Source organism: Dendrobates tinctorius, unplaced genomic scaffold (genome assembly GCF_039654945.1).
Source record: "Dendrobates tinctorius isolate UK_male_01 unplaced genomic scaffold, ASM3965494v1 ptg000079l, whole genome shotgun sequence".
NCBI classification, from domain to species: Eukaryota; Metazoa; Chordata; class Amphibia; order Anura; family Dendrobatidae; genus Dendrobates; species Dendrobates tinctorius.
Genome location: NW_027361747.1, coordinates 27,692,344 through 27,715,816, shown reverse-complemented (window position 1 = coordinate 27,715,816; position 23,473 = coordinate 27,692,344). Strand labels below are relative to the sequence as shown.

The 23,473-nt window shown below is 42.4% G+C and overlaps 1 protein-coding gene across 1 annotated transcript in view; it reads left to right on the top strand.

The window, feature by feature from the left end:
* Positions 1-23,473, top strand: part of MTMR7 (myotubularin related protein 7) — an 86,889-nt gene that overhangs the window by 40,850 nt on the left and 22,566 nt on the right. The window contains exons 4-7 of the mRNA XM_073583612.1: positions 714-871; positions 3,310-3,438; positions 3,932-4,066; positions 11,759-11,891. Coding sequence (XP_073439713.1) covers positions 714-871; positions 3,310-3,438; positions 3,932-4,066; positions 11,759-11,891 — 555 coding nt within the window. The remainder of the gene's footprint in view (positions 1-713; positions 872-3,309; positions 3,439-3,931; positions 4,067-11,758; positions 11,892-23,473) is intronic.

The window sequence follows — 23,473 nt, the reverse complement described above, 5'->3', positions numbered from 1 at the left end:
ATCTGAATAATAAATGGAGCCATGTGCTCAGATCTTCCATGATTTGGCTTGTATCGGCCTTTTGTCAAGTAGTTGTTCTAAAAGAATACAATTGGAGAATTGGGTTAGCTATTTTTTTTCTCATAAATTTCCCAAAAGAGAAGTACAAATGTGGTGAATTAATTCCCCGGTGCATCCCAATGGGAAGGAATCAGCCACGTACAAATCAAGAGAAAATGTTCCCCCTAGGTTAGTACGCTTATATATTATGGACTTCAGCACTCGGTGACCCCGCTATGTAACTCTACATGGTCTCCACTTTGTTGCTCTGGTTCCTGCCACTTTTCAATATCACTCAAAGATGATGGTGGATAATTTAGAAGAAATATCATAAACTGACTTGTTCCACCGATGTCGCCTATTACAGAACCACGCTGGTATCACTGAGCTCTCTAGAACGACCCATTCTATCACAAATGTTAGTGAAGGCATACTACGTGGCTTAGTGCCAGGTTTTATGCACCTGTGGGAATCAGACTCAATGATAAAAAAGGGAATTCAATAAGGAATAGCTGTGTTCAAATTCTTGTATCCATATCGTGTATTAGTAATTGGCCAAAAAAAACTATGTCCCAACACATTTGTGAAAGTGGCCAACCCCCCCAGTATATTGACTGTAACACTTTTTCTTTATTGTACTGTTTGAATTTTACACGTCCTGTTTTTTTTCTTAGTCAAGTATGAAGAGCTGTATTGCTTTTCGTTTAATCCAAAACTGGACAAGGCTGAGCGGGAGGAAGGATGGAAGCTAATTGACTTGAAAGAGGAATATATCCGAATGGGCGTACCAAAAAGCCAGTGGCAGCTCAGTGATGTAAATCGTGACTATCGTGTAAGTAAGAGCAATCCATTAGTAGATCAAATCAGATATTTCAGAATAAAGGCATCTTTTTCCAGTAGTCAGAAAAAAAAGTTGAAGAGCCATGCCATTGGCCCGGCCGGTAGGTTATTTTCCTTCCCAATTTCCTGGCGAAAAAGTTTATATGTAGTACAGGAACAGAATTGTGGAGGAGACCCCATCTACGTGCTGCAGAGAAAATCTGCAGCAAAAATTGATCGGCATTGTGGATTTCATGTATACAGTATGCAAATTTCTGCAACTAATGAAACCCTGTGGTAGATCTCAGTGAGATCCGCAGCTTATACAGATTGTTCCACTGCGGAATCCACAGCATATGAGTCACAGATATGTGATTTCACCTAATTAATTAGGTGATCTTTTGCGCCGCACAGAAGGTCATTTCACCCAATGAGCAAGCGTTTACACTGCCAGATAACCGTGAAACAAGCGTTTTTATGAACGTTTGTTAACAATTATGTTTCAGTTTAGATGCAGCTTTACCTAACTCCCCTGACTGATATTTCAGTAGGGTGCCATATTTTGATAAAATAGCAGCATCAGATGAGTTAAATTTAATCTTTCCAAATACTGTTTCCCTCATGGCCAGAGAGCAAGAGACTGTCCCTGGTAGAAATACAATTGATGGTGGATTGAACGAAACTCACATCAATCCAGATTAAATAGAGATTGGCCAAACACATTAGGTGAAAGGTGAGCACTAGATGATTAGACAGTAACAAGCTATTGTCAGCTGTTTCAGTTAAGAAAGTGATCATTTGTGTTGGACGAAAGTTCATTCAAAAAAAACAGTTGGCCATTAAAACACTTACGTATTGGTGTCTTCTGCCGTTTATAGCGCTGCTGCGATCCTCGCCTGCCTCATGTGACCACAGCTCTGACATGTTGGCTTACACAGATAACATTAGTTCCTTCATCCTGAGTCTCCTAGACATGAGAAAGTGGCGTGTGGTCCACACTGGAGACGCTGCGGGAGCTGATGGTCATATTATGCAGGTGGGGACCGGAGCAGCGCTGGAAACGGTAGACGACAGCAATGGGTCAGTACTTTAATGCACACACTACACACATTACTAATTGCTAATGGAGGGGGAGGAGGATAAATATAAAAAAAACCTTGAGTGGGCCTTTAAGACTGAGACACAAAGAATTCTCATGAGTTACCATTGTGGATAGTAATTTGGATGTGGAAGATATTGCCAGAGCTCCAAACTTTCACCATATACTAATATTAAAACTTTCCTCCTCAGGAATTGTTGGAGGTCTCCACTCTTACATGTCCCTGTACAAGTGTAGTCTGAGGTCTTTACTCCACTTGATCACTCGCCGCTATCCTCACAAGTGCCAATGAAAGGGCAAGCACAGTGTTTCCCCTTCCCTCATTCCTAAAGGCAATGGTGTCATAAAAAAATACCTGTCTTTTATATCAGGTTTTTGAGCTAAATGTTTTTATTTTTCCATATCACAGTGAAGTTTGTGCAAAGGTCATTGGGAAGGGAAGTGGTGAAGGGTCAGCTGTGACATCGCCAATTGTGATTGGTGGATCCGGTGTATGAAGGTGTTTCCTGTTATTGCAATCATGCCTCTGCTGATAAGGAACCTGCTGAAAACTCATACTGAAAGGACAGAAAGTAAAAGTCTAAACAATCCCAAGTGGCCATTGTGAAAATGGCAAGATTTCTAATATTGTTTTTTTTTTTTTAAATACACATAATGCTATGTCCCCAAAAATATTGCCAAAATTAAAAAAAAAAAAAATACGTGTAACACAAAAAAATGACTAAATGATATTTTGATGACACCGTCCTACAGTCTCGAGGTGTAACCACAATGTTAATCCCTATGTGACATACATGGAAGGGAGAAATGTGAGCATGTAACAGAGGAGAGCGCCCGGATATGTTCAGGTGGGAAATTTCAGTACTAGTAAATGGTGATAATCTCCAAGCTCCGGCATCATCTTCTGTTTTTTATGAGCTGTACAGGATCAATGAGAAGCAGCTCCTACATCCTCGCCATATTTTTCCTACGGATCTTTGCTTTCATACTAATTTCTGTAGATATGAAAAAATGTCCGGACCGGAGAAACCAAACATGCGCATGGATGTATTGCCGTCATTTAGGATATGATACAGATGGGATTATGGTGTGCCCAGGATGCATACGTACAGCTGCTAATATTACTGGGCCAGGTGTATTATTTATAATAACTATATTTCACATATGTCCGGTTATATCGTTTATTTGGTATATTGATGTAAAATCAATATAAAATGGCCTCTCCTCCAGAATGAGGATGACACTAAAGTGTAATCACAGTTATGAATTAATTAGTGGAATTCTCCTTACAGCTTTATATATAACATGTGCTGTTAATCTAGTAGCAGAAGACTATTATAAATGTCTTTCAGGTATGTGATACATATCCCACTGACCTGTACGTACCTAAACCTGCCAGTGTGCCAATAGTCGTTGGGAGCTCTAAATTCAGGAGCCGAGGCCGATTTCCCACTCTGTCCTATTATTGCCAAGATAACAATGTAAGTATTAGGTACGACAGTCAGTGATGAGCAAATGTGCTTGGATAAGGTGTTTTTGGAGCATGTTCGGGTGATAACTGAGTGTCGAGTATTATGTTCTAATCCCCGCCGCTGCATGTCTCACAGCCACAACACATGCGGGGATGTATGCAGAGGAGTATGTCCCCTTGATCTCCCATATATACCATATAATAAACTTTTTTTTATTGGTGCCCTCTGCAGAATATAGCATAGCCTTAAAAAAATACACAACTATCCAATTTACACCAAAAGGAGACCCTTTTGGTATATTTGGGGGGCATATATCTTTGAATGCATCTGCAGCTTCCTGATGTATATGTGAACAGAGCCCTAATCATCCTGTGACCCAATGAATGGTTTCCCGGACCACAAAATGGTATAAGAAGCCTAGATGATCGGATGCCGTGCATCAAAAACGTCAGCGATGCATATTGCAGTTTTTACTTTCTGAAATCAGACTTTATTTTGCTAGGCCTCCATTTGTAGAAGTAGTCAGCCTCTCTCCGGCTTCAGTGCGCGCTGCCTCGAGGATGAGCAGATGTTACAGGCGATCAAAAAAGCAAATCCAGGAAGTGATTTCCTTTATGTTGTTGACACCCGACCAAAAGTAAGTGTACTGTTAGATTGCCACCTTATATTTTGCTTATGCAGCCATATTGGGTATGAAATATATGTGTATCTCTGCTTCCTTTGTCATATATGTTAAACGGTCTATACTGAGCATTGATTATGAAAATTGGATGTGGAAATATCTACAAATTTACAATTATAGTTCCCATCAAAATTATTCAACCACACAGCAAATTTGGCTTATTGGTTAAATGTACAAACGTTCTTCAGTAAACCAATCAAACAAGAAACATTTTAAATCTTCAACACAATTAATATAAGAGAAGATCAAGGAATAAGGGCTGCATTATAAGGATGTGGCAAAAACAGGAAACTATCACCGGCTGTCACCAGATTTCTGAGCAGTCAGGAAAAACCCTCAAGTGACTGCAAAAAGCCTGCAGCAAGATAAATGCATAAGGCGCATACTAAACACTGAAGGTCTCTATGCCCGAACTGTAAGATGTTCAACTCTACTGACCAAAAAGCAAAAGAAATCTCTGCTCAGTATGCTAAAAGCATATAAATAAGTCACAAAAGTTTTGGGATTCTGTTCTGTGGAGTGATGGAACAAAACTGGAACTTCTTGAGCCTATAGATGAGCGGTATGTTTGGAGGTATGAGAATGAGACGTACACTGAAAAAAATACCCTGTCTACATTTAAGCATGGTGGTGGCCCAGGGATACCTACAGTGAAGCATGGCTGAGGCTTGAGGATTTCTATAGTGAAGCCAGTCAGTGGCTCGGTGATGGTTTGTTTTCTCTGCCATTGGAAACCTGCAATCAAGTATCGGGAAATCGTAGGAGAAGACATCATGAAGCTAAAGTTTGATGTGTCATAAGACCTTCAGGCAGGGCAATGAACCCAAGAAAACCTCTGTGTACCAATTCTTGATTTCAGATTAAGTCCTGGAAGAGTCTGCAGTGGCCGTCACAGTCGCCTGACTTGAACACCCTAGACATTTTTGGGTGTCATTTTAAGAAGGCAGTGGCAGCACACAAACCAAAGAATATTAGTTACCTGGAGGCCACTGCGCATGAAGAATGGGCTAAGACGCCTCGGGAACACTGAAGCATCATGTTTGCAGCAGGTTATAACAGCCAGAGAATGTTCTACTAAGTAGTAAATATGCTTGTCATGAAGGGGTGAATAATTGTGAAACTACAGCAGTCATTAAAGGTATGATTGTGTTGTGAATTAGGAGGAAACCACTTGTTATAGTAGTTGTGTTCAGCTATGTATATTATTCCTCTTCAGTTTATTGTAAATAGCAGAAAGTTTGTAAAGTTTTTGCGAGTAAACCGATTTTGCAATGGGGGTTGAATAATTTTGATAGTGTCTGAACATGCTTGATGAAGACCTACACAAAATATAAGTAGATGGGCGGCAGATGAACCCTTGTGTGTATAACGTGTAGTCCTCATTCCTTTCCTGCACTGCTTAGTTAGATAGGACGTGCTGCCACCCAGCGTCTTCTCTGTGATCTGCACTCGTCATTTATATTATTTCTCTATCAAGTGAAGTCAATGCAAAGTTCATCTATCTGGCTTGTATATAATTGTTAAATATGCTATTAAAATGACCATTGCTGTGTTGAAGCGTTTAGGTGCCGCTGCTGTATAATGGTTTGGTCGTTGTAGTCAGGGATCGGTGTCTTACTATTTTGTTGTCCATAGCAAAACATCTTACATAACAGTGATGAGTAGAGATGAGCGACTTTGCCTTTTTTAGGGTCGAGTTGGGTTTCATGAAACCCGACTTTCTCAAAAGTCGAGTCGAACGAAATCGGCCGACTATCGTGAAAAGTCGAAGGTCCGACTGAAACACGAAACCCAATGCAAGTCGATGGGGGAAGCAAATTCGGCAGTGAGTGGAGGACAGTAAGCACACCTACATGTCGGACTGCTTTTTTAAAGTGCGCGAAAACTCTCTCTCTCTCTCCCCGGACGCTGCACATGTCATCTCGTTGCCCACAGTGTACGTCCTTGCTCAGTGGCTGAAAAAAGTCACGTGCAAGCATTCTGGGATATCCGACTTTGGCACTCGTTTTGCCGACCGCATGGCCGACTTCACGCTGTGGTCGAGTTTCGGTCGGCGAAACCCGACTTTACCATAAGCCGGTGACTTATGAATCTGGCCGACCTTTCGCTCAACTCTAGTGATGAGTACTCTAAATCAGGGTTCCCCAACTCCAGTCCTCAAAGCCCACCAACAGGTCATGTTTTCAGGATTTCCTTAGTATTGCCCAGGTGATAATTGCATCACCTGTACAATACAAGGGAAATCCTGAAAACATGACCTGTTGGTGGGCCTTGAGGACTGGAGTTGGGGAACGCTGCTCTAAATGGTGACAGTCATGTGTCCATATGGCTACATACATCCTTTAATGCCAGCTATAATCCCTCCAGCAGATACTATATTACATCCACACATGAGAGCAATACCACAATATTCTTCTCTGCACTGGGCAACCATTGTATTTAGTCAGTCACATGTATCTTACAATAATGGGTGTTATCAATGCATTTTCTGTTGCAGATTGATGTAACTGTATTTAAAGTAAGCTGTGACTTTCTCTATTAAATGAATAGTCCCATGTTATTAAATTACTTAATGTATTTACCATGAAAATAAGCAAGTTTACAATTGGCTTGCTTTTTCTATCTGCTGTCATTCTCCTGCACTGACAGCTTTCATAATGTACAGCTGTGTCCATGGAGCTCGGCCTCAAGTGTCTGCCTACAGTAGGGCTCGCACAATAAGTATATTCCAGGAGAGAAGTTAACTGACAACTTTTTAGTGAGCTCTCTCCATCACATTGATTTCTATACAGCAGTTATCTGCTCACCTCCCTACCTCTCAGATCCTGACAAGCTGCTGTTATAAATCTTTCAAAATCACTGACTCCAGCATTGGCTGCTTCCAGAGAAGGTCTCCTAATCTCTGCTCTCACTGAGCCACCTGGTTGTTCAGATGCCCTGTTATCTCTGTGTAATTGCAGTGATGGCAGTGTACAATCCAGAACAAATCACTGATGGCTGAATTTGTTATAGAACTTGTGCTGGGTTTTATAATTCTACTAAGGGGGCAGATAGCCGGCTGTATTTCTCATGTGAGGATCGTATTGGAATCCTCGGACTGACCATCAACTGTCCTGACCTGAGCGTGACAGCTGAATAGAAATACATTGCGCTGTCACTCTCAGGTCAGGAGAGGTGCTAGACTAGTCTGCACACTGCAATGCAATCCTCACAGGAGAAATACAGCCGTTTGTCTGCGTCCTAATACTACAGTTCTGCTACTCACCAGAACTGTCACTCAAGAAGAGTCTGACCCACCCATCCAGAAAGTCAGGAGACTGCAGAGCTGAGAACTGTTCAAGAGACAATTTGAGAATATTCTTTAGATACACTAGCAGAGTCTAACATCTACTTCTGCCCAGATTAGGGGTTTTGTGATGTGCCCCTACAGACAGGGAAAACAGTTGCACCAAAGATAAATGGCTTTCCCGCTTCATCTTGACCGTCACGGTGACTACAGTATATAAGCTATCATTCATTAGAACGCCACTATCATGAGATGCAGGTACAGTATTTTAACGCCTTTCCAACTTTTGGGCATAATAGTACTCCCACGTCGGACTCCCCCTGTTTGTTTGCGTGCACATGACAGCTGATCTATACAGCTAATATGTGCCCGCAACAGCCGCCGGTAGAATCGTGATAAACACGCGGCTGTTAACTAGTTAAACGTCGCTGTTCATTTCTGACATCGGCATTTAACTCATGCTTACCGGAAGCATGTCCCTATTTCTCGCCCATCGGTGACCCCGTCACATGATTGCGGGTCACTGATGTGTCGGCATGACAACCAGAGGTCTGCAGCAGTGGTTGGCGCTCATAGCAAGTGAGCATTTCTGCTACACACAGGCGATTGGATCATCACCTGTGTGTAGCAGAGGCAAGCAAAGTGTTGCAGCTTCTAGTCTCCCATAGAGACTATTGAAGCATGCAAAAAGTAAAGAAAATTTTTTAAATATATTTAAAAAATAAAAAAATATAAACGTTCAGATCACCCCCCCTTTCGCCCCATTAAAAATAAAACAATAAAGAAAAAAATCACATATACACATATTAACCCGATCACTAAACGGCGTAACGAGAAAAAAAGTAAAAACGCCAGAATTTAGTTTTTTTGGTCACTGTTACATTGAAATAAAATGTAATAATGGGCGATCAAAAGATCATATTTACACCAAAATGGTATCATTTAGGTTACTTTCACATTAGCGTTTTTTTAGCACAGCGCTTTTTGCGCAATATAAACGCATGCAAAAAAAGCATCATGCGTTTTGCTTGCGTTTGCGTTTTTTAGGCGCATGCGTTTTAACCAGTTTCTAGCCATGTTAACTCTTAAAACACGTGTTTTAAGAGTTATGTCCATGCGTTTCCATAGATTGTAATGCGTTATTTCGCCGCATTTCGTGCACAAGCGTGCGCATGCGTTTTTTTACGCCGTTTGACGGTCCCAAAAATGCAACAGGTTGCGTCTGGTGTGCCTAGGCGCACACCTTAAAAAGACGCATGTGCATGAAAACGCATACGAACGCTAGAGCATGCACACGCCATGTTAAAGATAGGTGCGCATTACGTATGCGCATGGACGCGCACAATGCGCTGCACAAAAAACGCTAATGTGAAACCAGCCTAAAAATGTCAGCTCGGTGTGCAAAAAATAAGCTCACACCCATCCCCAGATCACGACAAATGGAGACGCTACGGGTATCAGAAAATGGCACCTTTTTTTTAAAAACAAATTTTGGCCTTTTTTTCACCACTAAAATAAAAAAGAACCTAGACATGTTTGGTGTCTATGAACTCATAATGACCTTGAGAATCACAATGGCTTGTCAGTTTTAGCATTTAAAGAACATGGTAAAAGAAAAACCCCTCAAAACTTGAAATTGTATCCCTTTTTTCCAGTACACGATATGTTAAAACCAATGATGTTGTTCAAAAGTACAACTTTCCCGCAAAAACAAGCCCTCACATGGCCATATTGACAGAAAAATAAAAGAAAGTTATGGCTCTAGGAAGAAGGGAAGCGAAAAACAGAAACTAAAAAACTGAAATACTCCTGGTCGTTAAAGATGCCCATAAGAGGTTAACATAGTGTGTGCTAAGATCTCTCTATAGGAGCTGCGAGAGTCTTGAGGTCATCTGTATAATGTGTTAAGGCCCCGTTTCACATAGCGAGATTGATAATGTGTCACCGATTTTGTGACGCAGCAGCGATCTCGCCAGCAATCTCGCTACATGTGACACGCAGCAGCGACCGGCCCCCGCTGGATATCGCTGATCGTGCTCAAATGTCCTGAGCCATTTTTTCATATTTGACGTCCCGCTGGCCAGCGCACATCGCTGTGTTTGACGCCGACGAGCGACCTCGTTGGCGACGCAGAACTCAGGGACGTAGGCTGGAATCATTCAGAATAGCTGCTGTGTGACAACGCACCAGCGATCCTTACCAGGTCGTATCGTTGTCGGGATCGCTGGTGCGTCGCTATGTGAAACGGGACCCTTAGTTTTCCATGGAGAGCACTGACTGACGTGTCCTCCCAGCCAATCACCATTGCCAAAAACAGTACCAGTGCTTCTGAACAGCTGACTGATGGGAGCTCACAAAGCTCCTGTCAAATTTCTTTTCCATGGATGTCAGGCACTGACAGCCAGATAGCACAAATTTGATTCTGGGAGCTGTATATTGGGAACAACCCAAGTAAGCTGTATTCTTCACTTCCTTAAAGGGGTTGTCTGGTTCAAAGCAATGTCTGCAGTCACTCTGTACATATGACCCTCCCCAGTGCACGCACTGTACGCTGCTGGGAGTCACCGGTTTCTGACCCATCTAGTGGGCGTGATCTTGCTCCATACACTTGCATTGAGCGAAGCTACACCCCATCATCTAGTGAAGTGGCTGTCCAGTGGGCATGGCCAACTATAGGTTGCGGCCTTGCTCCATACAAGTGTGTGGAAGAAACTCCGCCCACACTGGCCGAGAATATGTATAACTTATACATACCCTCCGGTTTCGACTCAGAAACGGGCTGATCCCCGCAGCGCACACTGCATACGCTGGTGGGACTCGGAAGTCTGCAGTCACACAGAGGGACTGCAGACTTATAGATTTGGACCAGACAATCCCTTTAAAGAGGTTCTCTAGGAACTAAGGATTTGTTACAGCACAAAAGGGCTTATAATCTTTCTAATTTATCTGCCGTTTCACTATATTCCCTGATCTATGGAGGAGTGTATGTTTATGTCTATATTTTCTAGAGATATATAGATTAAAAAAATGTCCCCAAAAGTGGATAACCCCTTAATACTTAAATACATGTATTTGGGGCTATAAGGCTGGTTTCACACTTATGTTTTTTTGCGCTGTATTTTAGCGCTAAAAAACTCATGCGTTTTTCCTATATTTTGCATGGGATGCGCTTATGTGCGCATACACATGCGTTTGTATGCGTTTTTCCGCGCATGCGTTTTTTTGTGGTGTGCGCTCGGGCGCAGAAAATGCATCCTGTTGCATTTTTTGGGCGTCCGACTTGCCTCAAAAAAGCGCATGCTCGCGCAATGCGTTTTTTTACAGCAAGACACCCATTATAAGTCTGTGGGTGCGCATATGTGCGCATTGCCATGCTCATGTATGCATTTTTTTGCGCATGCTTTTTTTGTTGACCATTAGTTAGACAATGGAATTTAGAGGTTTGGGTTAGAGTTAGGGTTAGTTAAGGGGGTTTAGGGTTAGGGTTTGGGTTAGGGTTAGTATGGTTTGGTTAAGGGTTAGGGTTTAGGGTTAGTTAGGGTTAGGGTTTGGGTAGGGTTTGGTTAAGGGTTAGGGTTAGTATGGTTTGGTTAAGGGTTAGGGTTAGGGTCAGGGTTAGGGTATGGTTTGGTTAAGGGTTAGGGTCAGGGTTAGGGTTTAGGGTTAGTTAGGGTTTAGGGTTAGGGTTTGGTTAAGGGTTAGGGTTAGTATGGTTTGGTTAAGGGTTAGGGTTAGGGTCAGGGTTAGGGTATGGTTTGGTTAAGGGTTAGGGTCAGGGTTAGGGTTAGTAAAGTCATGGTTTGGGTTAGTGTGAGGGGCCAACTAATGTTGGAAAAAATGCAAACGTGGTAAAAACGCACTAAAAACGCATAAAAACGCTGCATTTTTTTCTCGCATGCTCATAAAAATGCTTGAAAAAACGCAGCATTTGTATGCGTTTGTATGCGATTTTTCCATGCGTTTTTTTGCGGGAAAAAGTGTGAAAGTAGCCTCAATCATATTTTTCATAATAGGTTTGATTAAAAACTTTGCACCTTTTTTCCTTTTACAGACTCTTTGTTTCTCTGCACATTTATTTCAGCTGTGATGTGGTTTGTGGTCATAAATCAGCTGAGAAGAGCTCAGAAAAGCCAGATAAAGGAGAGCTCCTGCACAGATGCTCAGCCCATTCTGAAGCCAGTAATAGACAGTACACCGAGGCTATAGTAGGCAAATGGTGCAACATTTTTTTTATGAAACCTACTTATTTTTGGCCCCAAATACATGATTTTATGTTTAAAAAAAAGCCCTTTAAACAACATTCGGTACTCCAGCTTTTCATGGCTCAATTACAATAGAATAACCTCTTGATGTGTTTCTAGCTGAATGCAATGGCAAACAGAGCAGCAGGAAAAGGCTACGAGAATGAAGATAACTACTCGGACATCAAGTTTCAGTTTATTGGCATTGAGAACATCCATGTAATGAGGAACAGTTTACAGAAGATGCTGGAAGGTAAATATCCTTCGCTAAGGGTATGTTCACATGTCGCAGTTTTTCCGAACACTTTTGAAGCAAAAGACTCAGCATCATTTCATTGTCCCAGCACAGTGAATTAGGGTAAGTGCACACGGAGCGGATTTTCCTGCGGATTTGGCTAAATCCGCAGGTAAATCCGCAGGTAAAATGACCGGCGTTTTACCTGCGGATTTAGTGCAGATTAGCCTTCGGATTTCCCCTGCGCTTTGACACCTGCGGATTTCTATAATGGAAGTGTCAAAACGCTGCAGATTCCGCACAAAGAATTGACATGCTGCGGATTTCAATCTGCAGATAATCCGTGCAGAAACATTCGCAGCATGTGCACAGCGTTTTCCATTTTCCATAGACTTTAAATGTACTGTACAACACAGCAGAATCTGCTGCGGATCCGCAGGGCCAAATCTGCTGCGGATCCACAGCAGAATCCGCAACGTGTGCACACACCCTAAGAGGTCTGAAAACTCATGCACGTGTTCTTAAGATATGGGGCTGCCATTGGTTTATTACTGGTCTATAATATTTTGTAATAGAGACACTGATGACTCTCGAGCTTTGTGGAAGACGTATATACTAAAAAAAGAGAAGAAATTTCTTCTACACTGAGAAAACTGTTCAGTCTTGTGTAAATCAGCAAAATTAATCATCACACTTAGGCCGGGGTCACACTAACCAACGCAAAATACGGTCAGTATTTTACATACATAATACGGATGAATGGCCCCTAAACAGTGCTCCGTATGTCATCCGTAATCAAGGTGTGGTCGCGTATTTTGCGCATGTAAGCATCCATATGTAATCCGTATGTAATCCGTATGGCATCCGTATGGCGAGATTTTCTCGCTGCCTTGCAAAATGGACATATAATGGAGCCCTATGACAGGGTTTCTAACAGAAACCAAAGAATAGATATAGACACATAGAATGCATATATATATATATATATATATATATATATATATATATATATATATGTATGTATTCTATGTGTCTATATCTATTCTTTCGTTTCTTTATTAAACCTGTCAGTGTGAGTTTACTGTATCGCGCACTGAATTGCCGGCTTTGCTAAAAGACACCGGGTGCGTATTTCTGACCACACATGTGTAATCCGTATTTTTTGCGCACCCATAGACTTGCATTGGCGTACTACGGCCGTAGTACGCTGACAATCGCAGCATGCTGCGATTGGCACGGACCGTAGAATACGGATGAGAAATATACGGCTGGTGCGAGGGACCCCATAGAGAATCATTGGTCCGTGTCTAATGTGTGCTTTTAGCGCCTCTCGCTCTGCCGTATTCCTCGCCAGTGTGACCCCGGCCTTAGGGTTCGTTCACATCTGCGTATAAAATCAGCGAGGTCAAAAAAAAAAAAAATATATATAATTTCATTCACACCAATTCAATGAGGCAGTGTTCATCTGTCAGTTTTCCCCACATGGAATTGGGGCATGGAAAATATTGCAGCATGCTGCGTGTATGGCCACATTAAACAGCCAAATGCAAGTCAATCGGTGCGATAAAAAAATCACACAATACACAGACCATGTGTGTACCATTCGATTTTTACGCACACATCTCATAGGAAACTCAACATTTCATCAGCCGAGTACAATAAATTTACAGCGTGAACCGTCAGACTAGCTAGAAAGATGTCAATGAGATATATAATTAGTGCAGTGCAGGTGTAGATTACTCTGCATGTATTTAGCTAATAAAAAAAAAATGAAAAACATGGTGTGGAGTTAGTTATTTTTACTAACCAGCTGAGAGAAAGCTGAAGGCTGGTGTTATTATTCTGGGAAGGGGCCAATATCCATGGATCTTCCCAGACTATTAATATCATCCTGCAACTGTTTGCTTAGCCTTTACTGGTTACTAAAAAAGGGGGCCCCCCAAAAAAATAAATGACGTGGTCCCCCCTATTTTTAAAAACCAGGAAAAGCTAAGCAGATGACTGAGGGCAGATATTAATAGTCTGGGAAGGGCTATGGATATTGACCATTCACAGACTAATACCACTATCCCTCAGCCACCCGAAAAATGGCTTATCCATTAGATGTACCAATTCTGGCATTTAGCCTCGGCTCTTCCCGATTGCCCTGGTACATTGGCAATTGAGGTAATGGTTTTGGGGTTGATGTCAGCTTTGCAATGACCGCTGACATCAAGCCCAGGGGTTAATAATGGAGAGGCGTCTGTCAGACACCCAGTTACTACCCCATAAGTTGAAAGAAAAAAACACACACAAAGTCTTTTTAAAAAGCACTCCCTGACAATTACACAATTTCACCCATTTAATACCATAAAAAGTAATCCAAAGGGTCCGTCGTAATCCATAATGCAGATGTCCCACAAAGATTCCCCAACACTGTCACATCTAAAGACTGTGATGAGCGATGACATCAGTAACGTTACTGCTCACCACGGCCACCGGGACACACTGAAAGTAGCATGAGAACCGCTGGCTGTGCCCTGCGGGTAACCTTAATAACATAACCGCTCTTCTCTGCCACTGGTTCTCACGCTACTGTCAGTGTGTTCCAGGATATGTTGCTGTGTGCAGGGGCTCATCCCTGGTGATTGCATTGGGTACAGCTCCTGTGCCCGCTGTACTGGTACATTCATTTACAGGAACAGCTTGAAAAATATTGTTACATCCAATGTCGGGATGGCTTTAAAAGGGGTGGTCCCAAGTTCGTGAATGGGTAAAATTGCATGTGTTTGTAAAACAAACAACTTTGCAATTTACCCTTGCAAAGATTTCAGTCTGGGAAAGAATACATTTCGGACTAGTGGTGCAAGCTTGCTGCTGATCCGAACTGTCATTCTTCAGGATTGCACCCTCCAAGCAAAGCAGGAAGCTGGGGGTCCTGGAGCGGTGGACTCTGAATGTACAACATGAGAAAAACCCTGTGAGGAACACTAAAATCTAGGATACATCTAATAGTCTACTGCTTCCTGAAGATTCTGCAGCATAAGTAGGTGCAGATTGTGGGCCTCTAAACTGAAAGGCTAAAAAATGAATGAAATGTGTATATTTTTCATTTTTTTCTTTCTGTTGCTTCTAAAACACTGTGCAAACATTGTGGGGCTCCTAGAGCACAGTGATGACTATCTACATTCCCTATGTCTTGTGGAGTGTGGGAAGAAATCACTCAATCAGGAAGAATGTGGGAAGACTCCACAAACTCCACGCAGATGTTGTCCTTGGTGGGATTGGAATCCAGAAACCCCCTCACTGCAAAGCCACAGTAATAGCCACTGAGCCACTGTGCTGCCCACATGTTTCTTACAAGACAGCACCTTACGGGTGTTGTCACAAGACTTTTCCAATATATAAGTAATTTTAGCTAATTGAAATAGCATTTGGGAGAAAGTGTAGAAATATGAACATAAACCTGAGTTATTAAAGCAAGTTTCCAATCCCAACATTAAATGGAAATTAATCCGCACTTTTCTTTCCCCAAATTTGGGAAGAAAATGGTGCTGCCTCTTATATTCCAAATGTAACTTATCAGGAGGCGGCTTCGGTGGAGCAGGGTCCCAGGAGGCAGGATCGCTGCTGCAGGAAGCTGGCAGTGGCGGCAGGATTGGAGCGATGGTGCGGGTTGCTGGCTGGGAGGAGGGGATTTTCAGCGGTGCAAGGCTGTGTGAGCTCTAGACTTTCAGAAAATGACCGTGGTCCCCGCATTTCCCATCCTTTTCACCTTGGTGGACTTCGGAAAAATGTCCGCCTGCATGCAGATTGAGCATTGCCCCACTCCTGTTGCCTCCTCCAGCTTCCTGCACCAGAGCCCCTGCCTACTGGAATCCCACTTCACCGCAGCGCACCACCCTGTAAGCTACTGTAAAAGCGGACTATATGGCACACCACCATTTTATAAAAAAAATGTTTTCGTATTTTTCTCCCTAAAATTTGGAGTGCGTCTTGTGGTCCGATGTCTCTTATAATCCACAAAGTACGGTACATATTTTTTTAAGTGAACCTGTCACCTCTTTTGGCCGCTATAAGATACGGCCACTGCCTTTCAGGGCTTATCTGCAGAATTCTATAATGCTGTAGATAAGCCCCCAGTCTGACCTGAAAGATAAGAAAAATAAGTTTTATTACACTCACCCGGGGGGGGGGCGGTCCGGTCCGATGCGTGTCGCAGGTCTGGGTACGGCGCCTCCCATCTTCTTGTGACGCTGTCCTCCTGCTTGCATTGTCACTCCCCCTGGCATCGCGCTCCTGCTCGGGCATACTTCTCTGCCCTGTTGAGGGCAGAGCAAAGTACTGCGGTGCACAGGCACCGGGAAAGGTCAGAGAGACCCAGCACCTGCGCACTGCAGTACTTTACTCTGCCCTCAACAGGGCAGAGAAGTACACCTGCGCAGAAGTGCGATGCCAGGGAGCGATGAGGCAAGCAGGAGAGCAGCATCGCAAGAAGATGGGAGGTGCCAGACCCAGACCTGCGACACCCATCGGATGGGACCGGGGGAATATAATAAAATAAAATTATAGAATGCTGTAGATAAGCCCTGAAATGCGGTGGCCGCATCTTATAATGGCCAAAACAGGTGACAGGCTCCCTTTATTAGTCACCGTACTTCATGCACTCCGCTCTGCCTCCCTTTTTTTATGTGAGCTCCTTGTTTTCTTCTTTCCCAAAATGACCAACACAGAGGAATGGGGAACGTTGTGGAAAGTCTGATCCACGTCTCTCCTGTGGGACGGACCTAGCATCATTAGTAGAAAGGCAGTGGAGTCGTGGGTCAGACTTTCCACAGCGCTCCACATATCTCTACAATGGCCATTATAGGAAATAAGAAGATAAGAGCGAGTCTTTAGCAGCAGAATTGAGCGCAGTAGATATGGTGTCCATACGTTAGAAATGTAAAGTCACATTTAATTTCGGGGGTGTAGGGAACTTCCGTCTCGTCCTGTCATGAGCCGTGTGAGCTCCTTGTCTGATCAGGACAACACGGGGTGGAATGTATTTGTACACAGGACCTCGTGGTTGTTGGCTTCTTGGGTTTGGGATGCTGTCGGCCTGGTTTTTACAATGTGCTGCCTCCTCTCGGGTTACAGCAAAAGAAGACATATGATAAGTTCAGGTAATATGATCTGTAGGAAACAAATGGGTGAAGCAGGACTGCGGGACTAAGTTTAGACCAAGTGCGTCAGTAACCTTTGGTGAGATAAACAGGTCACTTTAATTTTGGATCTCAGGAGTACAGATAAACTTGAATGAGCGCGGTCATGCACTGCATACGTGGACGTGTGGACTGAAGCCACACCAACAAGTCCACTGGTGCTCATATAAAGCCAACCTGTAACCCGATCATTCTGCCCCTGTACAGTTTGTAATATAAAGCAAAAAGAATGGTAAGCGTCCTATATGGTTAAAGAATCAATAAAACACAATTATTCAAGTCATATTAGCTGCCAATCATGGACATTCATGGGGGTCAGTCACTCATGAATAAGATACAGTGGGGGTGTGGAAACCACATATATGACCAAAGTTCCAAAGAGTCAAAAAAAATGTTCTTTATTAAATAACACTGGTCAACAGCATTTTTGGTGCCAAAGATATTTCATCGAATTTAGGGTATTTTTGGGGTGCTGATTCTGAATATGTCATCAGTTTTGCCAGATTGGCTCAAGTTTTTGAGATTTTTGGTATCTTATTTATAGCACTTGTTGGTAAATGCGACGCATCATCTCATTAATTTCTTTGGATTAGTACTTGAACTGAGCAGTTCTCAATATAGTTTTGTGTTAATTAGTGTTCTAAAAGTTTGTTCATAGCTTGATTTTTGCACTAACTTTATGTTGTTGTCTGTTTTCCAGTGAAAAGCATGAACTCATCATGAAGAAGTTGTCTTAACGATCCAGACTCATTCTGTTACATTTGTGGTGAATATACACTGCCAAAACATAGAAGAAACATAACACACTTCATAAAAAAAGTGTATTTTGCCTATTTTGGGGTTATGCTTGGGGACCAAGACAAGTTTTGGGCACCACACATAGTGTGCAAAGCATGTATCGAATTATTACGAAAATGGAGCAAAGGACAAAGAAAAAGCTTCAAATTTGGTGTTCCAATGGTGTGGAGAGAGCCAAAAAATCATCATGATGACTGTTATTTATGGTAAACACAGGTACAGGCACATCTTCACAATGAGGGACAGGCCTTCTTGCAGATTCCATGTTACTCCCATTTTCGTTTCTTATGCTTATTGAATCCTTGCACTTGCACTGCACAGAAATAACAGTCATCATGATGATTTTTTGGCTCTCTCCACACCATTGGAACACCAAATTTGAAGCTTTTTCTTTGTCCTTTGCTCCATTTTCGTAATAATTCGATACATGCTTTGCACACTATGTGTGGTGCCCAAAACTTGTCTTGGTCCCCAAGCATAACCCCAAAATAGGCAAAATACACTTTTTTTACGAAGTGTGTTATGTTTCTTCTATGTTTTGGCAGTGTATATTCACCACAAATGTAACAGAATGAGTCTGGATCGTTAAGACAACTTCTTCATGATGAGTTCATGCTTTTCACTGGAAAACAGACAACAACATAAAGTTAGTGCAAAAATCAAGCTATGAACAAACTTTTAGAACACTAATTAACACAAAACTATATTGAGAACTGCTCAGTTCAAGTACTAATCCAAAGAAATTAATGAGATGATGCGTCGCATTTACCAACAAGTGCTATAAATAAGATACCAAAAATCTCAAAAACTTGAGCCAATCTGGCAAAACTGATGACATATTCAGAATCAGCACCCCAAAAATACCCCAAATTCATTAAAATATTTTGGACACCAGAAAAAAAAATTTTTTTCGTTGACCTGTGTAATAGGACAAGAAATTGGGTTTGTGGAGAACATGTGCAAAAACAGGCAAAAAAGTGCAACAGTGCAAAAGGACGTGTTGACCAAAGAACCATCACAATATGCATATGTATCACTTATATGTATTATATAATAACCACCATAATAATACAAATTCAATGTATGAGGCAAAAAAACTCTCTATATATTTTTTCAATACCACATACACAATGAGCAGTCAGCATAAAGCCATCCAATTTGTAAATTTGCTGCCTAAAATTAGGTCACACAAATGCATAGTATCTATGCATAGATCAAAACAAAGTGTATTCCTCGTTAGCATATCCTAACATGGCCATTATATATTGGTATCCCCCTTAAACCATATGTTGGTGAGCTGTCAGCTGACCATTAGATCTAGATTATGTAGGGATCATCAGAAACAGTATTCACTAACAGCTGGTGGCCCCGACAAAGGAGCTAGTCTCCGAAATGCGCGTCGGGGTGACGTACTGACCTGGTCCGCCACATACATTGCCACCATCCTTGAGGTAATACTGGTTTTGGTGTTCCCTTTACAATTCAGATCTAACGGTCAGCTGATAGTCTGCCTAACATGGCATAAGGGGGATTTGCCACCAGCTGTGAGTGAATACTGTTTCTGATGATCCCTACATAATCTAGACCTAATGGTCAGCTGACACCTCACCGACATATGGTTTAGGGGGGATACCAATATATAATGGGCATGTTAGTATATGCTAAGGAGGAATACACATTGTTTTGATCTATGCATAGATACTATGCGTTTGGGTGACCTAATTTTAGGCAGCAAATTTTCAAATTGGATGGCTTTATGTTGACTGCCCATTGTGTATGTGGTATTGAAAATATATATATAGAGAGAGTTTTTTGCCTCATACATTGAAGTCATATTATTATGGTGGTTATTATATAATACATATAAGTGATACATATGCATTATTGTGATGGTCCATTGGTCAACACGTCCTTTTGCACTGTTGCACTTTTTTGCCTGTTTTTGCACATGTTCTCCACAAACCCCGTTTCTTGTCCTATTATTTAATAAAGAACCTTTTTCTTGACTCTTTGGATCTTTGGTCGTATATGTGGTTTCCACACCCCCGATGTACCCTATAGTTTCTATATGGTCGGCAGCATGTCCTTTTTACATGGGCAGAAGTGATGACTATTTAGACCCCCATAAACAATCCAAGCAGCCGACCCACGAGCCGTGTTCTCTTCCTGGTTAACAATTATTTTTAGACCCAGACCTCCTAAAGTTAGGACTTTGAAAATCCTAAATATCTTAACTTTGAGGCCAAGATCACACACATGCGAGGAATACGGCCGAGTTGCATGCTGCATGCATTGCTATGCGGCCGCACGCTCCGCTCCTAAGTGTCGGCGGCAGTGTTGGGTATTAACATGCGAGGCTTGGCAGTATTCCTCGCATGTGTGAGCCCGGCCTGATAATCATTGTCTCCTTTCACATGCCACATCCATACAGAAAAGCACTTCAGCCGAGTGCTCCTGTGTTCTCTATAAAGGCTCATACTCACTTGCGAGAGACTCTTGCGAGAGTCTCTCGCATGAAAACCTGGCACCGCCGCCGGCACTCGGACCGGAGCGTGCGGCTACATGCATTTCTATGATTGCAAGGAGAAACCGGGGTAAACAGGTGAATAGAGTAAAAAGTTCATCTTTATTTAAATCAATAAAAATATTGTCAAGGTAACATACAAAGTAATAATTAGGACAGCACCACAGGGTGAGAGCAGCAAACCACAGGTTATCCACAATGCCTGCCTGCACATAAGTGCATATGGTACAGAACAAGAGAGATTTAAATGTAAATAGCCAGTGCGCATACCAAAGTCATGTACCAGGTAAAAGCATCCCATACCGCATATATATAGAAAAGAGTTAATAGCAGTCAAATGTAAATTACAGAACCAAGTATAGGGATGGTGGTTTACCGAAGGCAAAGGCAGAGTGGACCCTGGGCCAGGTAGAGGACCCGACGCACGTTTCGCATGTTACAAACCACGCTTTCTCAAGGGAAGTGTGTATTGGATGTGGAACAGGACCTTTTTAAGCCCCATGTGATCGGTCACTTGGTGACCGATGTACCAATCATAGTGGTTAACAGCGGCGCGTGCGCCCTGAACATCCCGAGTGCCGGCAAATACAGAGGAAGCGTCACACATTGCCCCTGGCAAACGGGGAGGGGGGAAAAAGTCCCCGGAAGCCCGGAGAAAGGTTATGAGACGCCCCCTGATTGCCGGGTACAAGGGAGAGCAGAGCGCACACGCACAACTTTCTCGCAAGTGTGTATGAGCCCGAAGAGGAGTGCTCTTCTACATCTTTGGTGACAGCTTATCTCCAGGGAAACAGATGGATCATCCGTCCAAAACTGGACATGTCGAACACTAAAAGTTCATTCTCATCTCCAAAATATCCCAGTATGTAGTAGGTGTAACAATAATATTAGCAAATACTTACAATTAGAAATGTAGTATAGTTCTTCTGATTAGTTATGTCGCTTACCCCATATGCAGGGCAATGCAGCAGTTTAGGTATCCATGGTTACAACCAATGACAACTAACCGTAACTATGAATGCCTAAGCTAATCCAGTGCCATGCACATGGGCTCAGCGACATTGCTAATCAGAAGGACTATACTACATTTGTAATTTGTGCGATTTGCTAATATTATTACACCTAGGATCTTTGAAATGAGAATACCCTTTTTACTCCCCCAACAATCTGTCACTATTGGTGGGATAGGCCGACATTAGTTTAATGTGTATGGTGGGCTTCATTTAGGTATTTTGCTTCCATTTCAGCTAAAGATACGAGTAGACTGGTAGTTTATACAATGGGCTTTGCGCCTCTTAGTAATGGTCACCCCCAGACTTTGAAGCCCCCGTAGATCCCAGGATAACACACAATAGAACATTTGCCGCGGGTTACAACAGTTTGGCTTTTGTAGATCCATGAACGGATGCAGCCAAATATCCCAGAATACGAAGAATTATTCAGGGATGGTTCCTTGAATAGTCAGGTATTTTCCTTCCTCGATGTCCTGGACAGAGGTGAGGGCTCAGCAGGAGAAGCTCGGAGATTATCATTCCATCATGATGTGTCATCGTCGAGTCTTCAGATGTCCTCTTCTCACAGTGGGCCGCTTTCCTTTTCGGAGGAAGCTTTATATTTACCGCGTCAGTGTTATGCATTGTTACTTATTTTTATGTTATGTGAATTGTTTTATAGAGGAGACCATTGACCACTGAGCCTTTATTATATAATTCTCGGTAAAGCTACTAAATATGTCCTAAAGATAATATACAATCACGTTTGTTGTACCTGCAGAATTTTATTCTAGTGGTTTCCTGCTTCCTGACTAATTGTCATTTGACCCGGAGTTGAGAGATTTATTAATACTATCTGACCGGGGTCACCTGTGAAGGCCGAGTACTGTCTACGTTCTCATACAAGCCTGCTTATTTAAAGAGAATATATCAGCTAGAAATCTGTATAATTATTAAATTCAGACATTGATACATTTTCTTTTTTTTTCAATATGATTTTAATTTCTGATTGTCGAGATTTTTCTCATTCTATTCTCTCTACATGATCAGGCGGCAATCTTACCCGAGCTGCATTTAACGGGATCATAGATAAGCCTTACAGCGGATTTATGGACTAGAATGCTGTAGAGAGTGGATGTCCATTGGCTTATAGGCATGCTCTCTGACCTGTGCAGAGGTTATTGTGCAGAGAGGGGGGGGAAGGTCAGCTGAGACAGTCACCTTTTATGAATAGTGGACCCTGTCTTATCTATATGATAGAGATGTTATCTTTTATGTTAATCCTGCCTGTGATGATGGGGAAGATCTCTACAGAATCGGAATGGTCAGCCCATGCTGAGACTTAATGTTCATATACACTGAAAGATTACAAACAAGCATTGCTAAGAAGTAGAGTGTCAATAGGCAATATTGTAAAATGAGAAAAATGCTTGATCGTAGGGTGAAATGATTTTTAATAAGCCTTAAAAATCATTGTTATTGGTGGCGCATCGTCCTGTGTGAACGGCACTGACAAGAACAATAGTAGCCTATGCCCGCTGGACATTCAACGCACGTTGTTTAGCGCGGTCTTCCTGTGTAAACAGGCTTTTAAATATTTACCAATTAGCAGTAGTTTACTGCCACTAATTGGTCACTGTAAACGCATCCTTAGAGAGCAAATCAAAAATTCCAAGATTTTAGGATTTTATTTTTAAATGTGATCTCTTCCAGCATGGGGATGTGAATTAACATCCCGAGAAGGAGTCTGCATGTGTGGAGGTGGCTCAGGAGCTCCACGCAAGAAGATGGAGGCGGCTGATGACTATTTTGAATGCATGCTGTCAATCGATGGGTTTACCATGACAACCGGGGGGCCTGCTAAAGCAGAGGCGTTCATAGAAATCATGGGACCCCATACCAAGAGTCTATATTGGCGGAGTCGGAAGGGTCAGCGCATATAGGTGCAGTCACAGAAGGGCATACTTTCCAACTCTTAAATACAGGCAGAGGCATATGTTTTGTGGCTTGGACACAGAAATTATGCCCCTGCTACCGAATCTTATTGTTTGCACACACTGTGATACCCCTTTTATAGAACCCATAGAGTATGGCCCCAAACAG